The sequence below is a fragment of the Desmodus rotundus genome, chromosome 1 (genome assembly GCF_022682495.2).
Source record: "Desmodus rotundus isolate HL8 chromosome 1, HLdesRot8A.1, whole genome shotgun sequence".
Lineage (NCBI taxonomy): Eukaryota > Metazoa > Chordata > Mammalia > Chiroptera > Phyllostomidae > Desmodus > Desmodus rotundus.
Genome location: NC_071387.1, coordinates 28,727,456 through 28,754,056, shown reverse-complemented (window position 1 = coordinate 28,754,056; position 26,601 = coordinate 28,727,456). Strand labels below are relative to the sequence as shown.

The 26,601-nt window shown below is 53.4% G+C and overlaps 1 protein-coding gene across 2 annotated transcripts in view; it reads right to left on the bottom strand.

Annotated features, from left to right (window-relative positions):
* The window catches only part of TBC1D2 (TBC1 domain family member 2), a 46,552-nt gene that overhangs the window by 2,323 nt on the left and 17,628 nt on the right, over nt 1–26,601 (bottom strand). For both annotated transcript variants that reach the window (XM_024560182.3, XM_045195143.2), the window contains 8 exons: nt 24,623–24,819; nt 18,902–19,297; nt 13,812–13,922; nt 8,631–8,818; nt 7,089–7,565; nt 3,455–3,575; nt 1,003–1,188; nt 70–191 (listed from right to left, as the gene is read on the bottom strand). In XM_024560182.3, coding sequence (XP_024415950.2) covers nt 70–191; nt 1,003–1,188; nt 3,455–3,575; nt 7,089–7,565; nt 8,631–8,818; nt 13,812–13,922; nt 18,902–19,297; nt 24,623–24,819 — 1,798 coding nt within the window. The remainder of the gene's footprint in view (nt 1–69; nt 192–1,002; nt 1,189–3,454; nt 3,576–7,088; nt 7,566–8,630; nt 8,819–13,811; nt 13,923–18,901; nt 19,298–24,622; nt 24,820–26,601) is intronic.

Here is a 26,601-nt window from a genome sequence, read left to right as displayed (position 1 = left end):
CTTCTTGGGGAAGGGGACACATGAGTGGGTGTGGGTAGGGGGATGGTGGAGAGCAGGGGTGGTTCTCACCGGCTGTTGCAAATGGTCTTGGTGAAGAAGCGCAGGTACCGGTAGATCTCCAGGCTGTCCTGCAGCCTCATGATCTCCTCCTCGTTGTACTTGAAAATGGCCAAGGCATAGCGGAACAGCACCTGGGGACGAGGTGGGGGCTCAGATGGGGCATGGGGGGCCAGGGCAGGAAGTCCCCAGAGGGAGGAGAACCAGGCAGGGTGGGGGGTCCTGGACAGGCTGCAGAGGTTGAAAGCTTGTGGGAGGCACATATGCAGGGAAGCCCCAGGGGAGGGAGATTGGAAACCCCAGAGGGGAGCACAGCTTGGAATCTGGGGGTTGGGGCTAAGTCCCAGCTCTGCTGTGACCTGTCCTGGGACCCTCGGTGAGGCCTGGGCTCCGGTGGGATCAAGTGGGGGTAGTACTGTCTTTACATGGGGTACTAGCGGGGGTCGGCTGAATGACAAACCCGAGGGCTCTCTGTAAGCTGTCCCGTGCAGTATGTTACCAACCACCCTGTGGAAATGGCCGGACGGTGGGGGAGGGCCTGTCCAGGGTCTCCTAGCAAGGTCAGAGCAGAGCTGGGACCAGACCCAAGCTCCAACCTCCCAATCCAGGGTCCAGTCCAAACAGGAGGAAGAGAAGGAGGGGCCCAGGTGGCTGAGTGGTGGCGGATGGAACAGGGATGGAACAGGCATGTGCCCCCTGGGTTGTGCTCACGCTTCCTCTCTGGGGAAAGGAGCCTCCCCCAACTTTAGCGAGCGCCTCTGGAGGCCGCACCACTTCCTCAAGAGCGTGCAAAGCACTTCAGGTCACAAAGCCATGCTGCCAGCAGATGTCCTCACCAGCCCTCACAGGTGTCACTGCCCTCCCAATTCCCAGGGGCAGGATCGAGGCCCTGAGGGTGAAGGGTCTTGCCCAGGACCTTCCTGCTCACCCCCGGCAGTGCCCTACCTTGGTGCCCTCATAGAGGAAGGCGTCCCAGACCTGGAGGAGGATACTGCTGATGAGACTGTCGGCAAAGACCACGAGGAACCAGTTTAAGGTGATGAAGGAGAGGTCCACGTGGTGCTGCCCCAGGTGGGCCATCAGCCTGGGCAGCTTCTCTGCAAGGAGGTCCTGGAGCACCCGCTGGTCCACCTGGAGGCCGGGGAGAGGGCCTGTCAGCTGCTGCCTGAGGCAAGGGCCGCCTCCCTCCCTCCCTGCCCCTGCTACCTGGCCACACACAGTTCTGGAGCCTCAGCTTGGGTCCTGCCCTGTCCAGGAGCAGAGCCAGCCTGGCTGGGAGAAGGTGCAGCAAACCACCCCGCCCCCCCCCGCCCCGCCACTCCCAGGCTGCAGTGCCGAGCTTTGGCCCAGGGGACTCTGTGGGCTGTTAAGGTCATGGCTGGCGGAGCTTTGGCCCCTTTGCCCCTCTGAGCCTCAAGCCGACACTGTGGCAGCTCCTCTACAGCCACTTTGGATGTGACGCACAGGGTGCTCTGTGTGTGTTTGGGGGGGTTCCTGGGGGCAGCTGTCGGAGGAGCCACATTGTCCTGTTATGCTGAACATCAAGGAACCCTCCGAAAGGCGGATGCTGCGGGGCGACGGGTGCCCGAGACCTCTCCGTGTAGTCGCTGTCAGGCCTACCCCCTTGTTTTTCTTGGCCCTGTGTGTCACTCCCAGCACTGGCTCCTTTTTTGGCCCTAAGACACGGTTCTTCTGTGGTCGGCCCCCCACCTCCCAGGCCAGCCCCGCCGAGTCTCCTGTTGCTCCTTTCTGTAACCGCTGGTTTCCCAGCCCTCCCCTTCCACCGAGTCATCTTCCAGGCGTTGGCTGGTGGCCGCACTGCACCCTCCCTTTCCTTCCTTCCTCTTCCAGAAGCCCCGGCCCACTGTGCAGGCCTGGTGTCCTGCTCACAACCGAGGGTGATTCATTCACTCTACGGCACCACTGAACCTTCCGAAGGGTTTATGGTCGAACCAATGTGAGATCTGAGATTTACTTCAAGATCACCAACGTAGGAGGAGAGAGTGGCAGTTCAGACGGAACAACACTGGCCGGGAGGTAATTATTGAAACTAGGTGATGGAGACACGGAGGTTTGCATATTGTTTTCTCAATTTTTTTGGACATTCAAAATTTTCTCAAAATGAAAGTTTCTCAAAACTGAAAACAAAAACAACCCACCATCACATATTGGTTATGCAACACACAACTTCAGGGATGTTAAAATAAAATATCAAATGCTTCCCAGCCTGCCTTGCACCCAGAGGTGCCATGCCATACAGTTGTGCCCAGGAGGTGTGCACAGGAGTTGCTGGGTTGGGGAAAGCTGTTTGAAAGGAGCCGGCTCCTGCCTTTCACCCTCTGCTTCTTCCCACCTGGGCCATGGCCACAGCGCCGGAGGTGACGCAGCCGTCCGGTGACCACAAGATGATGGGCCGGAAGGTGAAAGCCACGTGCCAGGATGGTGGAGCAGGGGCTAGAAGGAGCCTTCAGCTTTGTCCTTCCCTGACAAGAACCCCCTCTTAAGCTGCTCTTAGGCTGGGCTCTCCTTCCAGGAAGCCAAACACCTCCTTACCCAATTCGCCGCCTGTTTCCCCATGACCCCAGCTCTCGATCTCCAGCCCTGACCTTTCTACTCCACACCTGAGTGCCCACGCTCTCCTGAGCTTCCCACCCAGGTGGATGCCCCAGAAGGAGGGATTGGTATTGCGTGACCACAGCAGGATAGCAGAATGGGATGGGTGGGCAGGCAATGGCTTTGTAGGTTTGGGGCTGGGAAGTGACAAAGTGCCCTTGAGGTGGCCCTTCTCCCCAAAGCAGATGGTGCCGACACAGCAAGAAGAAGACAAGGGGTGAGGCGGGAGACGTGGGCGAGCGGAGATAGGAGGTTTGAAATGGTTTTTCATTTGCACCTCTCAACAAACCAGGCCACACAGCTGATTGCTGGAGGGGCTGGCTCCAGCTCAGTTGCCGGACTCCAGGCCTGGCCTGTGCTTGGGTGGCACTGGAGCAGGTCCTGAGACGCGGGAGGTGCTGAGCTTCTCAGTAGTGATGAGCAAGGGTGAAGAATCGTCACCACCTCCACCCTCCCAGTCCCATCTTCCACCCCACCTGACCTCAATTTTGAAATTCTTTACTGGCAAACAGCAAGTGACACTAGAGTTTCTTCTCCTTCCCTCCCCAGGAAACCTACGGTTTCTAATGACATCAGGTCACCCCTGGAATAACAACAGTCTATCGTGTGGGCGGGGTCCCCAAAATTCTGAAGGTCATCAGCGCACTGGAACTTCCTAGCCATCCCAGTGGGAGGCTACTGGCCCATTCTGAGAGATTCCGGACTTTTCTGAGATTCGTTGGCTTGCGGGAACAACTCGGGGCCAACCTGAGTAACCACTAAGTCCTCTCCCGGCCCTGCTCACCTGGGACGCTGTCAGCATCTTGCTGTAGTAATCGGCTGGCATGATGGTCTCCACAATGGCCACCAGGCACCAGAAGGCACTCTCCTCTTCATCCAGGATCAGCAGAGCGATGGCCGCCAGCCTGTGTGGGAGGGAAAGAGGACTGAATGACCCACAGAAGTCAGGGCCAGGCAGCTCATGACAGACGTGGCTCCCTGGACCCCAGGGGGCCAGTCCCGCCCCACCCCACTCCCTAACTGACTGGTGGTTGGCACCTGGGGAGAGACAAAACATGCTCTTGGGGAGGACTACATCGAGGGTTTCCAGAGCAATGAGGATCATCTTAGAGCAGGAGTTTTGAAGTCCCATTGCCTGGGTGTGAATCTTGGTCCTGCCACTGCCTTGCTGGGTGACCCTAGGCAAGTTACTTAACTTTTCTGGGCTTGGGCATCCTCCTAATAATCATAGGACTCTTATGGGGGTAAACACAGTTCATACATGTTAAGTGCTCAGGGCAGTGCTTGACACGTGGTGAGTGCTTCATAAATATTAACTGTCTGCATCTTAATGTGCACAGGCTTTGAGAGCTCTGTGAGTGCGCTAACCTCTCTGAGTCTGCCGCCTGTGAAGTGGGACTCGTATGGACCTCCCAGGACCGCGAGGCATTGCAGTGAGAAGATGCTCCCTGTCTGGCACACACCAGGTGCTCAGCGCACGGAGTTCTTTTCCTCCTTTGCTTCCACTCCCCCCAAAGTTATCATGGGGCTCCAATGAGATCAAGGGTATGAGAGAAAAAACCCACAGTGCTGGGCAGGAAGTCTGCCTGAAGGGAGCACTATTTTCTCCACTTCTCCCATCTTTCCTGACGGGTCCTTCCCGGGAACAATCCAAGAACACATGTCTCCAAATGTACTCGTCGGCCATGAAGCTGGGTGAACACAAGGCTCCACAGACAGGTGTTCCGGGATGCGTACACTCCAGCTCCCTTTTAGAGGCCTGTGCGCAGGGTCCCAGCACAGCCTCTGAGAACTCCTGCAGGAAGGAGCATCGTGGGACCGTCTGCCCAGGCCCGTCCAGTGGGGCGGGGGAGCCCCTTTTTTACAGCGCACGCAGGGAACACCCTCAGGGAGCTCCCACGCTAAAACGCCGGTGAGGCTCATGCTCTCGATGGGCATGTGGAGCACAGTTCATCGTCCAGATGTTTATGCTTCTCCGAGCTTTTTTACTGGATTGGATTTGTGACCTCCAACCTCTTCCCAGGTTCATGCTTTTTCAGAGAAACAGGGTCAATTCTCAAAAGATAAAAAAATCCCTTTTATTTCCCCAACAGATTGAGAAGGAATTTCTCTCCATTTTGGCTACAATATTTGTACAAGCCCTCATGCATCTGAGCTGAGTGGGTAGAGAGAACAGTCACAAGTCTCCTGGGAAATAGCAAGCTCCTCCCTCTCAGAGCTGGGGAAGGGTGGTGGTGGGGGCAGTTCAGAGGTCATCGAGTTCAGGGATAGCAAATGCATGCTACACTGGCCACCACACTCTGACTGTGCCCAGGGAAGACATAACTAATTGATCATGGCACTCTTTCCCACTGAGTCCGAGCTGCCTCAGAGCCTGTCACAAGGCAAGGCAGCTGCATCCTGCGGGTCGAGATACAGTCACTGCAGACACGGTAAGGCTGAGGCCCAGAAAGCAAAACTGACTTGCTCAAGATCACTCAGTCAGTTGGCGGCAGAGCGCAAATAGAACTCCCAAAGTCCACCCTGCTGTTCTCCCCAGCTCACCCCATTCTGCTAGAGCCTCAGGATGTGCTCAATCCAGGGGCTGGCTGCCAGCATCGGCTTAGGTTTCTGCACATGACGAGGCCAGTGAGGAGAGGCAGCTGGCACCACCCAGGGCCTACGAACTGCTCAGGGCTGCAGGCAGACTCCGACTGAAGGCATTTAAGGTCCAGTGGGTCTGCAAAGGAGGGACTGTGGCAGTGGGGGAAAAACAACTTTTAAAGCACTCCACTTATGTTTTAAAGGGAGATGGCTTTAAAGTGTTTGCTCTAACTGAGCTCTAAACCATTACCATGCTATCTATCACTCTGTAGACGGGCAGGATTTGTTCCCTATAAGCAGGGTCTGTCCTCCAGACACGACACATGCAGTTCCCGTGGCTACCACTAGATGGCGGCACTCAATAAGTGAAAGGGGCCTGCAGGCTTGGGTTTAAGGGCCTTTGAAAGAATAAGCAGCACCCTCTGCTTTTGAACAGTTTCTATTACAAATAACTCTCTATTTAAAGCAGTAACACGAATATTTTACTGAATACCAATAACCAGTAAAAAAAGAAAACACTGAGAGAAAGAAGTAAAGAAATACCCCGTGGACGTCATCTCTCCCCGTCTCAGTTCCTCCCATGTCATGTACCCCTGCCTCTTTCCTTTGCGGGTTACCTTGAGACCCCTTCTAGTATAGGAATTGCCCCACCTCTTCAGCACAGGCGAACTGTTCTGGGGTTTAACTCAGGATTCCCAGTAACTGCACACGTATGTGCTCAATTTTACCCCAAGTTAGACTGGAAATAAAGTGTCAAAAATATCTACCCTTGGGAACGCCTCCAGTTTGAGTAGGGAGAGCCTGACTGATTATTCTGTGTGGAATCAACGTCACACACCACCTATTCTAGAAAACCAGCAGAATGACTCGTGTAAATTTCGCTTGAGCATTCATATGTTTAAGCTGAGTCAAAACTTGCTTTGGGGAATACCAGAGATCGTGCCACCTCTACTGAGATGACTGGGGGCGCCCATGAGAGGCCCCCACAGCACTGGGCTGGAGGGGGCAGCCCTCCCAGGCCTGCCCACCCCTGTCCCCTGTCTCCTGCTGTTGGACTAGAGGCGAAATTAATCCAGGCTGGGCCAATCAGATCCCTTCCTTAGGGAATTTAGATCTGGGACATGAGGCCATGGACAAAAGGGAAGACCTGCTGAAAGGCTGCAGCCTCAGGGGCCGAGGTCCCCACACCATCAGCCTCCATGAGCCCTCAACGTCCAAGGAGCGATGGACAGAGAGGCTGGTCTGCTGAGAGGGGAGGAGGTAGAGACGCGGAACGGGAGGCTGCAGATGGGGGGGCCCCCCCACCAAGGGCGGCAGAGCAGTGCCATCTCAGAGCTGCACGGCCTCCGAGACGGCAACCCTCGGAAAACGGAGGGAAGGGGGCCCTGGGGTGTGCTGTTGCCTTGGCTTCCCATGACCATGTGGTTTCTAGCTTTATTTTCTTTTCCCGGCTTGGGCGAGCTTCCCCTGTAACATTTACAAATTCTCTTTTCCCCCCGTTCTGCTGAGAGGGTCTCACTTAAAGCAAATGATCCCTGACCCAAACGGCGGCCTGACTGGTGAGCTGGGCTGTGTAACTACACAACTCCAGGGGACTGTTCACCAGGTTTTCTTTGGAGTGGCACCTCCTCGAGCACAAACCGAAGGACAGAGCCTGGGATGAGGAGTGCTGAGTTCGGACCCACCTCTGTCCTGAACATGTCCTTTCACCTGCTTGTCCCCGCCTGCACAGAGGGGATCGCATCAGGCCTCCTGGACTCACCTCTCCAGGTTCTCGAGAGGCTTCAGCGAGACAGAGGGCTGCCCGGAAGGAAAAAGGCTGTGTCTTCACCTACCTGTTCAGGCCCTGGCAGTAGCCGATGGAGGGGTTCTGCCAGGAGAAGGCCAACAGCACCCGGCGGAGCTTGTCTGGCAAGCTGGAGGTGGGGCAGGTGAAGTGCTTGTTGTTGGGGAAGGTTCGGTTCAGGTCCAGCTCGATCTGGCGGGCAGCAGGGTGCTTGCAGGTCTGGCTCCGGCTTAGTAGCTCCTGGTAGCGGCCAGGGACCTGCAGGTGCTGGAGGCGGCGGTGGACCAGCCACTTCCAGACACGAGGCCGGTGCTCTTGGGACACGCCCATGCGCAGCAGCTGCTTGAGCTCCACGGAGGGTGCAAGCTCACCCAGAACAGCCCAGCGCTCTCGCAGGGGTCGCTCCATAGCCTCATGGGCCAGCAGGTGTTGGGAGCGCACCTCCAGTGCCTGGATCTTGGCCAGGAGCTTCAGGTCTTCCACCTCGTAGTTGGGCACCGTCAGGAAGCCATACTCATCATACTCGCTGCCAGCAAAAGCCTGTGTTAGCAACCCCTGGCAGAGCCCTTCTCCAGATAGGGGCAGTGGGGAGGGGGTGCACCCTGGGCAAGGTTCCTGCCATGGCTCCACTGTGGGTTAGCCATACGGCTCTGGACAGGTCACTCAGTTCTCTGAACTTCAGTTTGCTCATCTGTACAATGGGTAGAGAAACTCCGGCTCTGCCTCATGAAGACCCACTGAGGTCCTGTTATAAACGGCCGGGGGCCTACACAGTGCCCGGCACACAGCAAGTGCTCAAGAGACATTCGCCCATTCACTCGGTGCAAATACGAAGGATCCTCTTATTCCTCCTTGTGACTTAGGCCCAAGGAGTCTTGCACTGTCAATAGAGAACCCCACTTCCACAGCCAGTAAGCCCCAAATGGGTGGGGCACATATAGCACCAGTGCCAGAGATGGGAGAGCTGGGGATCCGATCCTGACGGCCTCTCATTTATTCAACACTGATTTGCCCTGCGTGTGCTCTGCATGCGCTCCGTCACTGACTCCTAGTAATCTTGCAAAGCAGCGACCTTACACATGTCTTACGGAAGCTGCACGGGAGGCTCTGAAAGTTCGTTCACGTGACTTGTCCAGGGTCACACAGTGAGCGAGAGACCCAAGTCTGGCTCCAAAGCCTGGGCTCCTGCCACTGGGCCACCCAGCCTCCAAGGGCCTTCAACTCCAGCCGTAGCCCCTTCTGTCCTTACTTAACTGTCCTTGTCCATTGTGCTCAGCAAGGGCCTGGCTCAGGGGACACTTGCTGGCTGACTCCTCTCCCGCTGTTCTGACAAACGCCTCTGGGAGGCAGCCTGGGGAGGCAGTCCCAGTTCAGGCACACTGATTGCTGTGTGGCCTCAGGCAAGGGGCTGCCTCCTCTGAGCCTGCCCTGCCTCAGCTGTAAAATGGGGCCCTCCCCAACCACATGCTCCTTTATCTGAGGGTACAAGGAGGTAAGAATTTTGTGGTGCTCACACAGTCAGCAGGTCAGCTGGGGTCCCCCAGGTCCCATTGTGCAGAGCCTGCCCTGCTCCTGCCGCTGCTGGGCTTACCTGATGGGGCTCAGCTCCACAGTGTCAGCAGAGGCCTCACTGGCTTCCCACTGCAGCGCCTCCTGGATGAGCTGCCTGAGCAGCTCAGCACACTCGCTGGCCTCGCTGCCCATGGCCTCCTGCAGCCTCCGCAGCCCTGCCAGGTACTTGCTCTCCACCTGGCAGTTCCTGGCTTGGAGGTAGGCACACTGCCGGTGGGGGAGAGAGGGGAGCGCTGGTCAGGCCACTTGGTTGGGCTGGAGCTACCGCCCCAGAGGCCTGAGGCCTGAGCAGCTTTAGGCAGCACACCCTCCTCCCAGCTCTGTCTCCCATCCCCTCCCCACCCCAGCCCTGCATGTAAGGGAAAGGAGAAAGATGGGCTCCAGTTCCAAGGGTTTACAAGTCAGAAAGGGCTCCAGGTGAGCGAGAACCAGGTGCGGGGCTGGAGCTGGATTCAGAAGAAGGAGGGAGGGGTGGACAGAGACAGGGAAGGCTCTTGTATGGCCTGCAGTCCTATCCTGGTTCGGCCACTGCTGGCTGGGTGACAAATGGCAAGTTCCTTAACTTCTCTGTGCCTTAGCTTCTTCATCTAGACAACAGGGACAACACAGAGTCTGCCTCTGAATTCTGGAGAGGCTTGGAGGGGCTGTGTGTGTGTGAAGCACTTCCCAGGGCCCTAGGCCCAGAGCAAGCTCTCTCCAGGCCGTGTGACTGCGCAGTGCCGGGGGATGGACATGGGGCTCTGGACGCTGCCCTTGTGCCTTCTGCTGCCACCCCGTGGGCTCTCTCTGTTCCTCAAACACACCGCCTCTCTCCCACCTCATGGGACACACACTGCACACCCTCCCTTTGCCTTGAACTCCGCATTTCTATTTATACAAGCTGGGCAGTGCGGGCTGAGTCAGGTAACCTCCCTTGGCCACGTTTTTCTCCTCTGTAAGATGGAGATGGGAAAGGAGGGCCTGCAGCACCGCCGTGGCCTCTGGGCCAGCCCAGCTCCTGTCTCATCCTGAGGGGCAGAGAGGAAGCCTCCTGGGTCACCGTCTCCAAACATTTGCTGAGCACCAACGCCAAGCCATCCTGCCAGCCTGTTCTACCTGTTTCAGCTGGCTCCCACCTTGGCTTCCCCCCACCTCCGGGGCTGCTTCCTGAGCCCCCTCACCACTAGCCTTCTCAGGGACTCTGCTACAGATTCCCAAGTCTTCCCGCCCCCAGGACCACCTCGTCAAGTCCCCTGAGCACCCACAGTTCTCTCAAAACAGAAGTCTAACTGAGACCCTCCCCACTCAAACCCCTAGACAGCTCCCAGCTTCCTCAGATGAGCTCCCAAGTCCACACCCTCCAGCCTAACGTCTTACCCCCACTCCCCCTCCCTGCCTCAGCCCACGGGTCTTGACTGCCTCTCTTCTTGGAAGGCTTTTCTCCACTCTGTCTGGACAACAGTAACTCACTTTTAGGACTCAGCTCAGAAGACACCTCCACCAGGAAGCCTTCTCTGACTCTTCCTCCCTTTAGGACCCAAAGAATCCTGTGTGCCCCTCTGCATCTTGTGTTCAGCTCCCTCACTAGTCTGCACCCTTCTTGAAAAGTCTGAAAAGGACTGGTGCTGGTTCTTTAAATGTTTGGTGGTGAAGCCTTTCTCTGTGGGGGGATTTCTGATTACTGGGTGCATCCCCTTACTAGTTATAGGTCTATTCAGACATTCTGTTTCTCTGTGATTCAGTCTTGGTAGGCTTTGTGTTTCTAGGAACTTGTCCATTTCGTCCAGGGTATCCAAACTGTTGGTCTACTACTGTTTATAGTACTCTCTTATAATCCTTTTTATTTTTGCAGAATCAACAATAATGTCACCACTTTCATTTCTGACTTTAATCTGAGCCTTCTTTTTCTTAGTCTATCTAGCTAAAGGTTTGCCAATTTTGTTGATCTTTTCCAAAAAATTAACTTGTTTCATCGATTTCTTTTTTGTTCTCTGTTTCACTTATCCTTGCTCTATTATCTCCTTCAGCTACTTGGATTTGGTTCTTTTTCTAGTTCCTTAGGTTGTAAAGTTAGGTTGTTACTTTGAGCTCTGTATTTTTTAAAAAAGCACTTGTAGCTACAAATTTCCTCCTTTGCAAGGTTTCCACTGCGCCTCCTAAGTTTGGTCTATTATGTCTTCTTTTTCATTTGTCTTTATGTAATTTCCCTTGTGATCTCTTCTTTGATTCACTGTTTAAGAATATGTTAATTTCCACAGACTTGTGAATTTTCTAGTTTTACTTCTGTTATTAATCTCTAACGTCATCCCACTGTGGTTAGAAAACTTATTTTGTATGACATCTGTCTTTTTAAATCTGTTGAGACATAATTTGTGGCTCAACATATGGTCTGTCCTGGAAATGTCGTGCACGCACTTGGCGAATTCGTACGATGCTGTTGGGCAGAGTAATCTTTATGAGTCTGTTAGATTCAGTTGGTTATTGTGTTGCTGGGGTCCTCTGGTTCCTTGCTTATCTTCTCTCTGGTTGTTCTACCCACAAGTCAGTGGGATACTCAAGTCTCCAATTATTGCTGTAGAACTGACTGTGACTCCCTTCCATTCTGTCAGTTTTCACGTCATAGATTTCTCTGGCCTGTTCTGAGGTGCATTAATGATTACAGCTAGTGTATCTTCTCGCTGTCTTGAAGTTTTTATTGCTGTATAGTGTCTTGCTTTGTCTTTGTAACTGTTGTAAAATTTAAAGTCTCTCTTGTCTGGCGTTAGTACAGCCACGCTGCTCTCTTTCGGTCACTGTTTGCATGGATATCTTCTCCATCACTTCACATTCAATCAATCTGTGTCTGCGGATACAAAGTGAGTCTCTTGCAGACAACATACAGTTGGATCGTGGGTTTTTGTCCTTTCTGCCAATCTGCCTTTTGATTGGAGAGTTTAATCCATTTACATTTAAAGTAATTATCGATAAGGAGGGACTTCTGTCACTTTGCCATTTGTAGTCTATATGCCATATAACTTTTTTGGCCCCCCCAACTTCCTGCATTACTGTCATTTTTGTGTTAATTTTGGGTAGTAAAGTGTTTAAATTCCTTTCTCATTTCCTTTCGTGTGTATTCTATAGCTATTTTCTTTGTGGTTACCATGGGGATTACATTTAAAATCATAAGTTATAACATTCTAATTTAAATTTATACCAGCTTAACTTTAATAACATACAAAAACTCTGCACCTTAATAGTTCCATTCCTAGCCTTTTGGTTGCTGATGTCACAGAATTGTACCTTTATACACTGTGTGCCCCAAAACACAAAGAATTCTTTTAAATGCATTAGTCTCTGAAGTTACGTAGAAAACAAAATGTGGAGTTAACAACCAATGAAAACTACTGGCTTTTAGACTAATAATTGTTTTTGTTTTAGTTTTAAATGTAGTCTTGCCCTGACTGGTGTAGCTCAGTGGCTTGGGCACCATCCCACAAAGTGAAAGGTCGGTGGTTCGATTCCCAGTCAGGGCACATGCCTCGGTTGCAGGCTAGTCCCTGGTTGGAGCGTGTGTGAGAGGCAACCGATTGATGTTTCTCTCACGCATCAATGTTTCTCTCTCTCTCTCCCTTGCTTCCCCTCTTAAAAATAAATAAAATCTTCTGAAAAATGTAGTCTCTTAAATTGTGTAGAAAACAAAAAGTGGGGATATAAACCATTTTTACAATCCCACTAGCTTTTATAATTACCTATGTGTATACCTTAATGAGATCTTCATCTCTTCGCACACCCTTGGGCGTTCTTTCATTGAACACTAGGCCTCCCCTAAGCGTTTCCTGGCAATGCCCCTAGACCCGCTCTGCCCTCAGCAGGCCTGGTGCTGACGAACTCCCTCAGTTTTTGTTTATCTGAAGATGTCTTGATTCCTCTCTCACTTTTGAAGGGAAGTTTTGCCAAATACGGATTCTCGGTTGATGGCTCTTAGCACTTTGAATATTTTAAGCCACTGCCTCCTGGTTTCCAGGGTTTCTGATGAGAAATCTCATAATTTTATGGAAGATCCCTCCCTCGTATGTGATGAGTCACTTCTCTCGGCTCAAGATATCTCTTTGTCTTTGGCATTAGAAAATTTGATAATAGTGTGTTTTGGTGTGGGTCTCTTTCAGTTTATATCAAACTTGAAGTTTATATTCAAGTCTCTCATCAAATTTGAGACATTTCCAGGCACTATTTCTTCCAATATTCCCTCTGCCCCTTTGTCTCTCTCTCTTCTCCTTCTGGGATTCCCATGATATAATAGGTATTGTTTGCCCACTTAGTGTTTATTTTTTTCCAATTTTCCCTGTTTCTCAGAATCGATAATTCCCATCGCCCTATCTTCATCCTCACGGACTCTCTCTGCCTGCTCAAGTCTCCCTTGGAGTCTCTCTGGTGAATCTTTCACTTCAGTTATTGTCCTTTTCAGCTCCAGGATTTCTTTTGGTTTCTTTTTAGGTTTTCTCTATATTAAGATTCCATTTCATTCATGCATCTTCCTTTAGTTCTTCGACATCTTTAAGATAACTGTATTAAAGTGTTTGTCCAGTAAATCTGCCATCAGGTCTTTTTCAGGGACAGTTCTTGTTGATTTTTTTTTCCTTTGAATGGGCCATACTTTCCTGTTTCTTTTGTATACCTTGTAATCTTTTGTCGAAAACCGGACATTTGAATCTAATAATGTGGTAAATCTGCAAATCAGATTCTCCCTTTTTCATAGGGTTTGCTGTTTGTTTTTTTAAAATGGTTTTCCTTGTTGCAGGCTGCCTCTGTGCGAGCATCAGCCTGAAGTGTAAAGTTAAGGCCTCCCCAGGTTCTTCTGGGTCTCTCTCTGAGCACGCACGGTCACTTTCTAAGTTTTCTCACATATGCAGCTGTTTTTGAATGTTCAGTCTTTAATATTTGGCTTCCAAAAGGAAAAAAGAGAAAAACTAAAGGTGGAAAAAAGGGTGCCAGCTCTTTAAAGTCCCTGGAAGTGACTTTCTCCAGGAGGGGCTTGAAATAATGTGACAGCAGTGAGCGGCCGCCTTTCCTCTGCACCTCTGGGATCAGAAGCAGCTATGGGAGCGCGGACATGGGGTACCTGCAAGACAGCTCATAAGGGGCGCAGTCCAGAGGGAGAGCAGCAGGTAGGGAGGAGAGAGAGTCGGGTGTGAGGCAGCGAGGAGACCGAAAGCGTGGCCAGAACAGGGGCCCCGCCTCTCACCTTCATCAGGAGGGCCCTCTCCTTCTCAGCCGCCTTCCTCCAGATCTTCGTGACCTGGTGGATCTCAGAATTGAGAAAGCGGTTCTGGGTCCGGTACGCTTCCATGTCGTCCTGGAGAAGAGAGCAAAGCACTTGAGGACTTGTACCATAAACATCTCCCTGGTTCTCACCCTCAAGTGGGCTGCCAACACTTCCTTTCTTTAGAAATTTCCAGTAATGCAAACAGAAGAGGAAGTCTGAAAGAAAAAAAAATTACTAATAGCCCCCTTTCTCTCATCTTGATCCGAGAATTAAATGGTGGAAAGAGCGCCAAGCCTAGAGTTCAGGTCCTGGCTCTGACTTCCCGGGCGGGAGACCTTGCTGCACTGCCCTGACTCGCTGGTTCCCCATCTGTAAAAGGAACAAACAGCAGCTACCCCACGGGGCCACACGGGGACTAAGTGAAGTAGCATCTGTCATAACACTAAGGGCAGGGACCAAAACATAAACACTCAAACAGTGTTTGTCTTTAAAATATTTTGTCATGTATTTGTGATCATAGGAAACAATTTTGGGTGGAAAATTTTTTCCTTAGTGTCCTTTGTAAATACTTTTCTATGTTGCTATAGAAACTTCCCAGTGATCATTTTTAAAGTCAGGTGTCCATTGTATTGGATGAATTTATAACTTAGTTATAATCCTTCTCTTGTGTTGTAACTTGAGCCCTGGGTGGTCAGTTTGTTTTTAACTGTGAGTGAGGCTGGGATGCACCTCTCTGAGCCCAGAGTTTTCCTTTTGCAGGCTGCCAGCGGAGGGAGTAAGACCCAGCGGCTGGGGTGAGCGAGGAAAGCTGGCCAAGCACTGGGGAGGTTCGAGCAGAAGCCTGGGCCTCGGAAAGGGGCAGTCCCAGCAATGGCTCTCAGTCTTCATCCTGCTGGGAGGGACACCGCAGAAGCAGTGGGCAACACACACTCACAGCCACACCCAGCAATTCCAGGGCTTTACCAGCTGAAACGCAAGCCCTTTCTCTCCAACCCACGAAAACGGACTGGGCTGGAGGTGAGTGTGATGCACTGGTGCGGGGACGACTCTGGATGGGCACTGACTTGTCTAGAAACCGAGAACACCGTCATACCTAGCCTGTGGTGTTTCATTACCAGGGAAGGGCCCCCTGTGCACAGCACATGGGCGAGCCTGACCCATCCTGGGTGAGCCCAGCCTATGAGTTCCAATCCATGTCCAGGGTCTGCTGCCTTATTCTGAGACAGCTGACACAGTGGGAGCGCCACATGTTCCCAGGGCTCCTACCTGGAAATTAACGCACTGGGCTGACTCCATCACATGGCCTCTCGCCACCCTGCTGGGGCTCTCTGTGATGTCCCTAACCCCGGTTGCCCCCTGCTTTCATCTCCCTCACTGCGCCCAGGCTACAAGGCTGTGCACAGGCTGAACTTGCCCTCTGCTCTCTCCCGCTGGTCAGGACCCAGGCAGGTCCAACCCCCCAGCCCAGCCTTCCTCTTATCCTCCCACTGCGTCTCTGCCCTAGATCAAAATCTAGATTCTTTTTCTTGGAAATGCTGCTGGGCTGTCAGCTGCTCTTCTGGGCAAGTGTCTTCCCCTTCAGGACCCCCCTCCCTTATCCGGGTGTGGCGCAGGGTAGTGAGGCTGGTGGGAAACCTCACGTTTGCAGCACGAGGACCAGCCTCCTGCGAGCACCGGAATTTTCCAGGACCACTGCTCGCTCCCATGATGGTCTCGCACTCTAGTGTCTGCACCTTCAGAGAGCTCACGAGCACAGAGCTGCGCAGGCTCCCTGCGCCTCCACCCCCACCTCCCATCTGCACGCTGTGCACACACCTCACAGAGTCCTCCCAGCAGCACAGAAAGTAACACAGACGAGGTCTCTGAGGCCCCGAGAGGAGGAGTAAGTTGCCCGAGATCCCAGAGCTGGTGCAAGGCAGGGTGTGACTGGACCCCGGTCTGTCTGACTCCAAAGCCAAGTGCTAACCACTGTGTTTACTGCCCAGCCACTCTCTAATCTCCCTCCCCGCTGGAATCCACCTGACGTGGAAAGTCCAGTCCCACCCTTCAAGGCTGTCCTTGGTGTCTTCTGGCCGAATGCACACGGGCTTGTCTGACCCCTCCGAACGGGCGGTGTGAAAACAGCATGTCTGCGCTGCCCGCGCCCAGCGCTGCCTGGCGGTCAGGGCAGGGGCTCCAGGGCCATGCTGCCTGGATAGCAATCTTGCCTTCGCCACTGAGCCCCGGGACTCCCCCCTCTATGTCCTCACCTGGAAAAGGGAGAAAATAACCACTCAGGGGTTGCCAGGGATAATCGACTGGTCAATATGTGCAGAAGGCTTAGAATGGAGGCCAGCGTGCAGCAAGTGCAGGGACGTGTCATCTCCCTTGCGGAGCTCTGCCACCTGACTGCTGCTACTGTGGATGCTTCCCAAACACCCAGGAAAACGAACAAGCCTCCGGGCAAGGGAGAAGAGTGACCGGCTTTTCCTACTATGCACCAGGCCCATTCCCCCACATTCGTTATTGTACATGACTTCATCTCGACCATAGCACTGTGGGCGAAATGTATGGAAAGAGGCAGAACAAACCCATGTGTGTTCCATCCACTGTAGGAGCCAAACACTATTTCTGGGTGAAAGGCATGGGTTTCTGCTGCTGGAGCATGCTCTGCACCACCACCTGGTCCTGCCTCCTGTTTCCGTCCCTCTTTCCTCCTGCCCGGCCCAGGCTTTGGACGTGCTGCGCAGGGCAGAGAGGGAGGGCAGGACTGAGTACCCCTGGAGCAGCCGTGGCTGGGGGTGGCATCTGGGCAGCACCTTCCTATTCAGCTCATCGCCCTACCCTGAGTGTTCTCCTTGGCTCAGAACTGTAGGGAGGAAAAAGAGAATCTCAAAGGAGAGAAAACCACCAGTGAGGCAAAGGAGGAAAATAAAACTGAAGCAAGGGGACAGACAGGAGGAAGGAGTCTGCCTGCCTGCCTCCTCAGGGACCAGGAGCCCGGGAAATGTCTTTGCGAAACGCTGTGTGGACCAGCCCGTGTGCTAGTGGGGAAGGCAGTGGAGTGGGTGTGGGGAGTCTGGCGTTGAGTTGTGACCTGGGCCAGTCCCTTCACCTCACCAGGGCTCGGTTGTTCCTGCCAGAAAATGGGGGTGGGGGCGATGGGGGCGGGTGGATGGCAGGAGGGCAGACTAGATCTTTGAGTCTTTCCAGCTCTGATGTTTCAGGTCCATGACTCCAGTCTAGACTGACAGCTTCAGCGACAATGACATACTTCCTTAAAGACAGCTGTTCTCGACCACAGGGCAAGCAGGAAATGGGAACACACTATGTCCCAAAACTCAGACAATGGATTCCCGATGGGCCTTCTGGTTTTTTCTAGATCAGCCACCTAAAGCCTAACAACTAAAGAACTCGAGTACCTGCCACTCTTTCTAGCACTAAATGCTGGGCCTCTGAGGACCAGCTACAAATGTAAGTGTGGTTGATGTGAATCAGAACCAGAGTCTCCTCAGAGCTGGGCTCGCTGATAAGTTAAATTCCTGCCCATGCAATATCAGGGGCGGCTCAGTCTCCTCAGTGAGTCCTGGCTCACAGTGGATTCCGGCAGGACAGCTGGCAGGAAAGCAACCTGCTGGAAGCCACGTTCACTGCTGTGTGGGGGGCTGAGAGCTTTCCAACAACCTAGCTGCACCTGCATTTGAGAGGATTTTGTTTTCATTTTGAATTTGAAAAACATCTGATTTTAAGGAAGAAGACTGGGAGACTGGTTACACGGTGTTTCACGCTGAAAGAGGGGAAAGGCGTCTGGATGTCTCTTATCTTTCCTCATCTTGCTAACATCTGAACCACTGATCTCTAAAGCTTCTGGATTTCTCTCCTGCTCCTTCCCCACAATGGTTCTTTGCTACAGCAACACAAGAGTTCCCATGGTGCCCTGGCTGGTGTGGCTCAGTGGATTGAGCGCCCGCTTGTGAATCAAAGCGTCACTGGGGTTCCCAGGCAGGGCACGTGCCTGGGTCACAGGCCAGGTCCTCAGTAGGGGGCGCATGAGATGCAATGACACATTGATGTTTTTCTTCCTCTTTCTCCTTCCCTTCCCCTCTCTAAAAATAAATAAATAAAATCTTAAGAAAAAAAGGGTTCCCATAGTTACACATATGTATACGTGTGTGGCTGTGAGCGGCAAAGTCTAGGGCAGGATGGGGCCTGGCTCTACGGCTGCCTTTAGGGACAACGGGACTGTTAGTGTCTATCCCCAGCCTCAGGTCCCCAGATGCTCTGGCACCTCTTGTCACCACCCTTCACAGAGATGGCACTGCAGCCCATGGCAGGCAGCACACCTAAAATAAAGCTCCTGCCTCCTGTGCTAGGCAAATGGCCCCAGGTAGCAGCCTGGGTGAGAGGAGGCAGGGATGGCAGCAGTAGCCAGGAGAGGCGAAGAAGCTGGAAGGCAGCAGAGCAGACAGACTAGTCAGAGATGTGTGCTCCAGCCCAATTCCAGCTCCCCCCTTCCTCAGCCCACGACGCTGGGCAAGCATCTTCACGTTCTCAGCCTCAGCACCGCCCTCTGTAAAGTGGGGAGCACGCAAGCGACCACGACAGAGGGCTGGTGCGAGGATCGAGTGAAACGACGCAGGTAAGCACTGAGGACAGGAGCAGTGACCAGTGCCGTGATTACGAGCAGGTTGCGGCCAGTGATCTGTGCCGTGTGTGGGACTCCTGGGGGAGGGCTGCCTGGAACGAGGGGTCTCCCCAGGGCATCAGAGTGACCCCTAAAGAACCGGACCAGGCCAGGCCCCAGGAGTATAGCTGATCTAGCCCTCAGGAGTGCTGACCCATCTTGGGCTCCTTCTAATTTGGTAAGCTAGAACCTTCCCTTTTCAGTCTAGGACTCCAGGGAACGGTCAAACTGCACTGGGCCTTCTGGTTAAGAACAGTTAGGAAGTATGCAGCCATACTTCCACCAGCTTCTGTGTCCGCGATGAACACTCCCGGATTAAGGGTTACCGCTGCTGTACCTAGAAACCCTTAGAGTGGACAGCAGTGCCCTTCCCAGAGGCCCTGGGCCTGGAGGGAGGGGCTCCTACCTTCAGGTGCTCCATCTTCTCCTGTTGGCTCAGGAAGTCACTATCGGCAGCATCTGGGGGCACGAGGGGATTGCTCGGGGGATGCATGAAGTCCTGGGTGACCTTCTCAGACAGCTTGCAGATGACCTGCTGCTTGGCCTCGTTCTTGTCCATGAGCAGCTGCATGTGTTGCTGCAGCTCCTGCACTTCCTGCTCCCGCAGGCTCACCTTCTGCGCCAGGCCGTCCCGCTCCTGCTCCAGGGCCTCCACCCGCCGGCCCAGCTCTGCAATCTGCCGCACTTTGTGCCGCACCAGCTCCAGCCGGTCCTTGTCCTCGGCCGCTGCCAGGTATGCGCTGGTCACCCTCTTCTCCTGCTGAGCGGCCTCCAGCGCCTTGTGCAGGATCCTCACCAGCTCCTGCGTGGAGAGGCGGAAGCGTCTCATGAACTCGGGGAAGACCTGTTAGGTGCCAGAGGTGGGGCCCATGCTCTCAGCAGTTCTCCTAACAGTCCTGAGAGGTGACCGGCGCAACCCCCTGAGTCATCTCATCTCAGCACCCATATTCTCTCTTTCTGTTCGAGAGTCTTACCTTGACACCTGGTTCTCCAGCTCAAGATGACATTTTCCAGCCAAGCTTACAGCTGGGTGCAGCCAAGTGACGACTGTCCCTACACCGCATACAAGACACAATGGGGGCAGCTTCTGCGTCGTATCTTTGGAACCTCCACACACATGCTGCCCTGGTCTGCCGGGCCTTCTGGCTGGGAGAAGGCAGGACTGCAGCAGTCACACCGGGGGCAGTGCACACGCTGCGTGTGCAGGACAGCGGAGCCGCCTCGCCAGCTCAGGACTGCTGGACTCTTCCAGGAGAGTGTGAGAAATAAACTTCCAGGTTGTTTCAGGCCACAGTGCTTAGAGGCTGTATCCTGAGTAACACCTGTCTATTTCAGAGATGAACAAAGTAAGGCCCAGCAGGGCAGAGTGGAATTGAATCCCAGATCACCCAGACTCCAAAGCCTGTGTTCCGGCAGTAATGAAAGCAGGGGTGCCGTGGCACACGCACTTTGCTCTCCCGCCTTTCACTCCATGGCAGGCCTTACTAAGTCACCTCAACAGTCCTTCCTTCTGAGGCCTAGTAGAGGCCTCAGAATCCTTCTGAATTTAGCACCTAAGCAGTCACTACCAATTGAGCTGAGACAGCAAGAGAGGAAATGCTTTGGCAATCCTCATGCTAAGCCACACACAGAGAGCCTCAGTCCGTCCATTTCTGCCCAGCCCCCTCCCCGCCAAGCGATGCCTGCAAGGCTGGTGCACATAAGCGCCAGAGAGCAACAGGCCTCAGTTTACACCTTGGTGGAGCATGGGATTCATTCACACTGAAACTCAAGGTCTGCTTGGCTCTTGATGCCTTTGAGGCTCCAACCTCCCCAGGACCTGTCCTACCCCAAAGCAGGCGTGAGGATTCATTCAGGGCCAGGATCAGATTATCAGAGCCAGGCAGCCTAGCTGCCAGCCCCACGCGGACCCACGCGGACCCCCTCGAACCTCACGAACTTTGTAGAGAGGCTCTTTAGGCCCTTGCTGTGCTCCATGCCAGCCTCATCTGGAAAAACCCGGTTTCCTGGAAACACATTAACTATGTCTATGCCAAAGCATTTAAACAAATGGATCAGCTGGGATAGGGTTATTTGCCAAGAACAATCCTATTTGGAGAACAGCCCCAAATCATGACTTTATGTGAAAAGTTATTGACAAGACCAAATTAGCATGCGTCTTCTGAAATCTGGGTACTATTCCTTCTCTGCTTCTCTATTCCATCCAGCCTCTCTCAAGCATCCACTCAGGGCTGATCCCTGGGCCAGCTGCTGGGGCCTCGGGAGGGACTGGTCATAGTTCCCCCTAGTTTGAAAACCACGAAGGGGAAGGCGGGTGGGAATGAAGGTGAACCACTGTAATACAGCGGTTTCCTTTGACAGAGGGAAGCAAGGGCGTTTGTGGGGGCTCTGAGCAGAGCAATGACTTCTGCCTGGGGTGGCAGTGGGGGAAGATCAGCACCTTCTACAGAAAGACAGATCAGTTTAAACTGAAGACTGGGGAGGGCCAGAGCTGGCCAAGCAGCAGGTGGGAGGCAGGGCTAGGAGGGCTTTCCAGACAAGGGAACCCACAGCTCAGGCAAAGCCCCAGAGGGCACGGAGCTGCGGCAGTCCTGGGGAGGGGGGGGGTTGCGGGGAGTGGGGGAGGGTGGTTGCACACCACACTGTGAAGAATCCCTTCCCAGGGCCCTGCTGAGAGAGATTAGCATTGCTGCGGCTCCAAGATAACAGATAAACCCGACCACTCTCCCGTTTGGCTGGGGTTTGGAGACCACCTGGTTAACTGCCTGGTGAGATAAGGGACCTCGACCAACATTCAGACTTGCCTGAGGCTCAGAATGAGGTGGGAATTTCCCCTGACTTTGGGAGAGTCAATTCTGAAGCCCAGATCATCACATCCAGCTGTCTTCCCCCTTCCCATATCTGGGTCTCAAAATCCAAGACCAAGACACCAGCTCAGAAGGCTCTCCCTCATCTCAGTGAGACAGGGAGAAAAGAACGGGGTGGGAGAGTGGGGATGGAGCCAGAGTAAGAAGCATGAAAGGTGGAGTAGGAATGAATCACAGATTCAGAAAACCTGGAGGCTGGAAGGCCCTGGGTGACCTGGCCCAGCCACTTTGCTCTCACATGGGGAGACTGAAGCCCAAGAAAGGAGAAAGAAGAGGAAGAAAGGGACCTGGCAGGGCCCCTGAGGGGAAAAACATGCCGTCACAGAGTGCTCCCAACCCCTAATTCAGGATCCCTCACTTTTCCATGATGCACAGTTAATGGATTTTGCATTGAAATGTTCCTTCAGTTTCTTTAGAAATGGGACTAAGCCACATCCATAGCAGCATTACTCCCAGTACCCAGAGATGGGGACAACCCAGTTGTCTACTGACGGTAAACAGGTAAAACACGGCGCGCGCGCACGCGCACTCACAGGGGAATATTATTCATCCTTAAAAAGAAAGGACAGCCTGCCACACACTGCACACACATGGGTGAAGCTCGAGGGCACTATGTGAGACGAGCCAGCCACAAGAACGCACGTGCACACCTTACAGACATACTGAAAACAAAACCGGGACGAGTGACACCTGCCATTTTGACGCTGCCTTTGTGCGGTAAAAAATAATACAAAAGGAGCCACTTCCCGTGCGTGCACTCTGAAGTCTCCGTACTGTGTGCGGCGGGGGTGCACTCTGAACTCTCTGGCTCGGGTTCTAGGGAAATAACGGGCTGCACTTCGTTCCCCGCCGAGTTTCCTGAACAAATTACAAGTCTTCGCGAGTAATCCTCAGTGAACTACGCTGGCCCCAGGGGGCCCCGGGCCGGGTGGGGAAGAGTCCCTCATTCCCAGCAGCCAACAGATGGTGAACGTCCCCACAAACAACAGCCTTCCATCTGCCAGAGCAGACGGCCCGCAGGGTGGTGCGGTTCTGTCAACTCTGAGCGCCTGCGTCCCCAGGCCAAGCAGCATCTGGTACTCTCTCCTGGGGGCCACATCTCTTGTGGGGCCAGCACCACAGGGCCTGGGACAGAAAATGACTTAATGGGTATCAGAGTAGCCCTGTGGTTTAATGGGACACCAGGGAGACACAGAGAGTTCGTGCCATTTTTTCCGAAGAGCAGGTAGGTCTGGCCCTGGGCTGTACCGTGAGACCATGGAGGAGGCGGCCTGTGGTGAGGGTCCTGAACCTGGAGAGCAGACCAGGGCCCTCCGTGGAGTCCAACAGAGCCCGAGACACAAATTCTTGTAGGATCATGAAAGCGACTGGCAGGGACCACCTGGCTGGCTGAGCCAGAACGAGACCTCCCGCTCCCATGTCCTCCTGTAGCCTCTGGTAGAAACAGGGTGTCTTCCCACAGAAGCACCCGGGAGGGGCGTCTTAGATATGGGGGCGCAGGAAGTCCAGGGGCTGTTCCCCCAGCTGGACTCGGAGGGTCAGACGGAGAGTTGCTCTCCGAGCAGCGTTCCTGAGTGCCCAGGGCTCGGCAGCCCGAGGTGGTGCCAGCCTCCTCTGCCTCTCTGGGCCAAGAGCCGGTCTCCTTCTCTCCTTCCCCTCTTTGGTTTTGGCATCTGGGCTGCAGGTGAAACCCCAGAGTTGGTAGGGCTGGGGCACCGCGTGGCAGCCTGACCTCCACCCATCACTGCTCTGCCCCACCAGCACACAGTTCCTAGGGGCCCGTGTGGGCTCACGTGTATTTCCAGAACTCCCCAGGAGAGTTCTTCTCAGAGCCCCTCAAGGGGTGGGGGGCATCATTCCTTCTAAGGCAGGAAGGAATCAACAAAAAGGGCAAATAAAGTCTGAATGTGCTGGGCAACTGCTCAGGGCCATACAGGCACCAGGCTGCATGAATCTGGACACAGGCCTCTCCGGGAAACATGGTTACAGCTCCATTCAGAGGAGGAAACCGAGGCTGTAGAGGTTAAGAAACTTGCTCAGGGCTAGAACTGGGGTCTACACCACCTTGTTTAAAGGCCTGTGCTCTGAATTACCCACGAGACGGAGCTCAATAGAGTGTGCAAATCCACTCCCATCACAGGTCACAAGCTAAACCACAAGACCCGCTTGAGGACAGGGCTGAGGCTGGCTGGAATGTGTGCCAGTGAGAAAGTCAAGTCTTTAATGCTTTAGCAGCTTCCTCTTCACATTCTCACTCTGACTGCTGGGAAGCTGATGGCCCTGGCTCATCTCAACCTCTTTCAGTGAAGCACGGTGCGCCCTCCAGGGCTGCAGTGCAGTCAGGGGCCAGCTACATGAAAGCTTGGTCTCCTGGGGCCCCTCTACTCCATGGTCCTTAACAGCCAAACAGTTCACAATGCCTTAGAAAGACAGGCCAAGTCAAGGGAGGCTGCCCATATTTCCTAGAAGGAAGGGGAAGATACGGGGAAAGGAGAAGCAGTATTTACATTCTAGGTTTCTTTTCCTGTCCAGGTTTGGGTATGGGGTTTAAGCCCTACCGATCCAGGGAGCAGGCAAGCTGCTCTAGCTAAAGAGAGTCCGCTGCCCAGCGCTGCAAGCCACCTTTGTCTCCTTGCCACGTGACCCTTGCTGCTTCATGAGGCCAACCTGGATGTGAACACGATTTACCTCTGGGATGTAGGATTTTTAATGCCTTTCATGTCTGTGTATGTGCCTGATCAGTTTTCTACAATGCCCATGTAATTCTTTTTTTTAAACTGCTACAATTAACTTCTCTATTAAGCCCAAATCTTCCTCCCCATTATTGTCCCCCTGTTGGGCCTGACAGCCTCAGGGCTGTGAGAACTGCCTGCTTTCTCTGTCCTGTGACGGGTTCTAAGGGATCTACACCCAGTTACCAGCAGCCAGGTCAAAGATCCCCTTCCCCACCCCGGTTCCTTCAGTGGCCCCTCCCAGAACCCTGCGTCCAGATCACCCTGCCCCAAATACTGACCCTCATCGGGTGTGGGGTCAGACCGGGCATATTCCTCAGGAGGGGTCTGAGAGGCAATTATTAAAACAGGTCCCAGAGACCCTGCCCTTGGAGGCTTTCTGTCACCTAGTTTGAGTGACAGCATGTCCCTGAGCAATCAACAGGCAGCATTTTCAAACACCCACAGTTTGGCTGTTAAGGACCACAGACTGGCCTACACCCTGAGGGGTCTCCTGGAGCCTGGGGCCTCTCTGGGGCCAGAGCTCACCTTCTGAGACTTTAACTCCTTGGTAAGCATCAGAACCTGTTGCTCCAAGGCCAAGGCTTTCTCCTGGGCAGTGCGGTTCCGTGTGAGTCCTTCAGCGAAGAGCGGGAAGGTGCTGTTCTGGCGCTTGGCTTTCTGAATGAGATTGGCAGTCAGAGAGGGCTTGGGTGGAGGCTTCAGAGAATCTGCTGGATCTTTCCCTGATCAAGAGGAGAAACACAGGTTACAATCAGGTGCCTTGGCAGTTCTCAAACTTGAGCTTGCTGCAGAGGGCTTGATAAAATGCGGATTGTGGGACCCTACTCCCTGAGCTCCTCATGCAATAGGGTTGGGGCAAGGCTTGAGAATTTGCATTTCTAAAACACCCCTAGGTGATGCTGACGCAGCCCAGCCGTATAGGGCTGGAGGAAAGAAACATTATTTACACTGTGCTGGCCCGGCCATTCAGCCCATCCTCTGAACTCTGCCAGTCCCCAGCTCGTGGATCCCAACCTGCACGGGCTGTGTTGGCCAGGGGGTCACCCCCCCAGTCATAGGCCCTGAAAGAATGTCTTGTTTATCTTGTCAGGATGCCACCTCTACGCTGAGCAACTTTCGAAGTACCCAGACACGTCTTGACAGGAACATGGACTACATCTGTACTCTGCATTTTTGCCCCAGAGAGTAGCTCCAACTCTTATGTGATTCTTAGTATAAGCTGAGTTAGGGGGATTTCCCACAGTTGACTGCCTCCAAGCTGCAAAGTCCTTTCAGAATCTCCTTTAGAGCCAGAGTTAGCCACCGATGGCCCATAGCAGACTCCCGCCCACAGCCTGCTTTGTAAAGGTTTCACCGGGACACAGCCACACCTGCCGTTTGTGCACTGTCCGTGCCAGTTCCACCCCTCAAGGGCAGAACTAAGCACTTCAGAGGAGACCACGTGGCCCCCAAGGCCTCGTGCATTCACTATCTGGCTCTTTACAGAAGACCTTTGCCTACCAGTGCTCAACTTCATTCTTAAATTGAACATCCGAGAGTCACTCACTCAGGCCACCTTGTCCTGCCCTGTCCCCTGTCTTTGCTTTAGGGCTCTGCCATCAGTCTGCAACCAGGAACATTTAACGGCCTGATTATAAGGACAAGAGACCTTGAGAATTGTGTTTACGGGGCACATACACATCAGGCTGATGCAGCCTGTACAGGGCTGGACAAAACAGACAGAATTTCTCCTTGGCCCTCAGTGTCAGAAAAGGCTCTCTCCTTCCAAGAAAACATGTGTTTATCTTACGGACGCCGGAAACAATCTAACCACTTGCATCTGCCTCTTTGCTGTGGCTGCTGAGACGCTCAGAGCCACATCTGCCGTCTACCCGTAGCTACTCTGAAGGGTCTTATCTGAATTTTCTAACCCTAATTACTCATTTACTTTCTCCAGATACGTATTTTAAGAAGTATCCCCAAACTAAGGTGTTAAAAATAAGGATGTGGAATAGGTCCCCAGGGGAGGGGACAGGTAGGGTTTGGAAAACAAGCCGAGTGACTCTGCATCTTTGTTCTGGGGACCAGGCTAAGGGCCAGTCTTGAACAGATAAAGAACTGCCCTGACCGGTGTGGTTCACTTGGCTGGGCATCATTCCGCAAAGTGAAAGGTCGCTGGTTCAATTCCCGGTCAGGGCACATGCCTGGGCCATGGGTTCAGTCCCTGGTCGGGGCGTGTATGAGAGAAAACCAATTGAAGTTTCTCTCTCACATTGATGTTTCTCTCCTTCTCTTTCTCCCTCCTTTCCCTTCTATCTAAAAGTAAATTCAAACAACAACAACAAAAAAACCGACACCAGTAGGTGAACTGGTGACAGGAACCAGAAACTCCTTGAACTGGGTAGAAGAACAGAATGGTCTTGTTCCAGACCTAAAAGAAATCCGGTGGAGCGGAGAACAAAGCAGCCCGCAGAGCTCGGTGGAATGCAAGGACTTTGTCTTTCTGGCCAAGGACACTGGGAGAG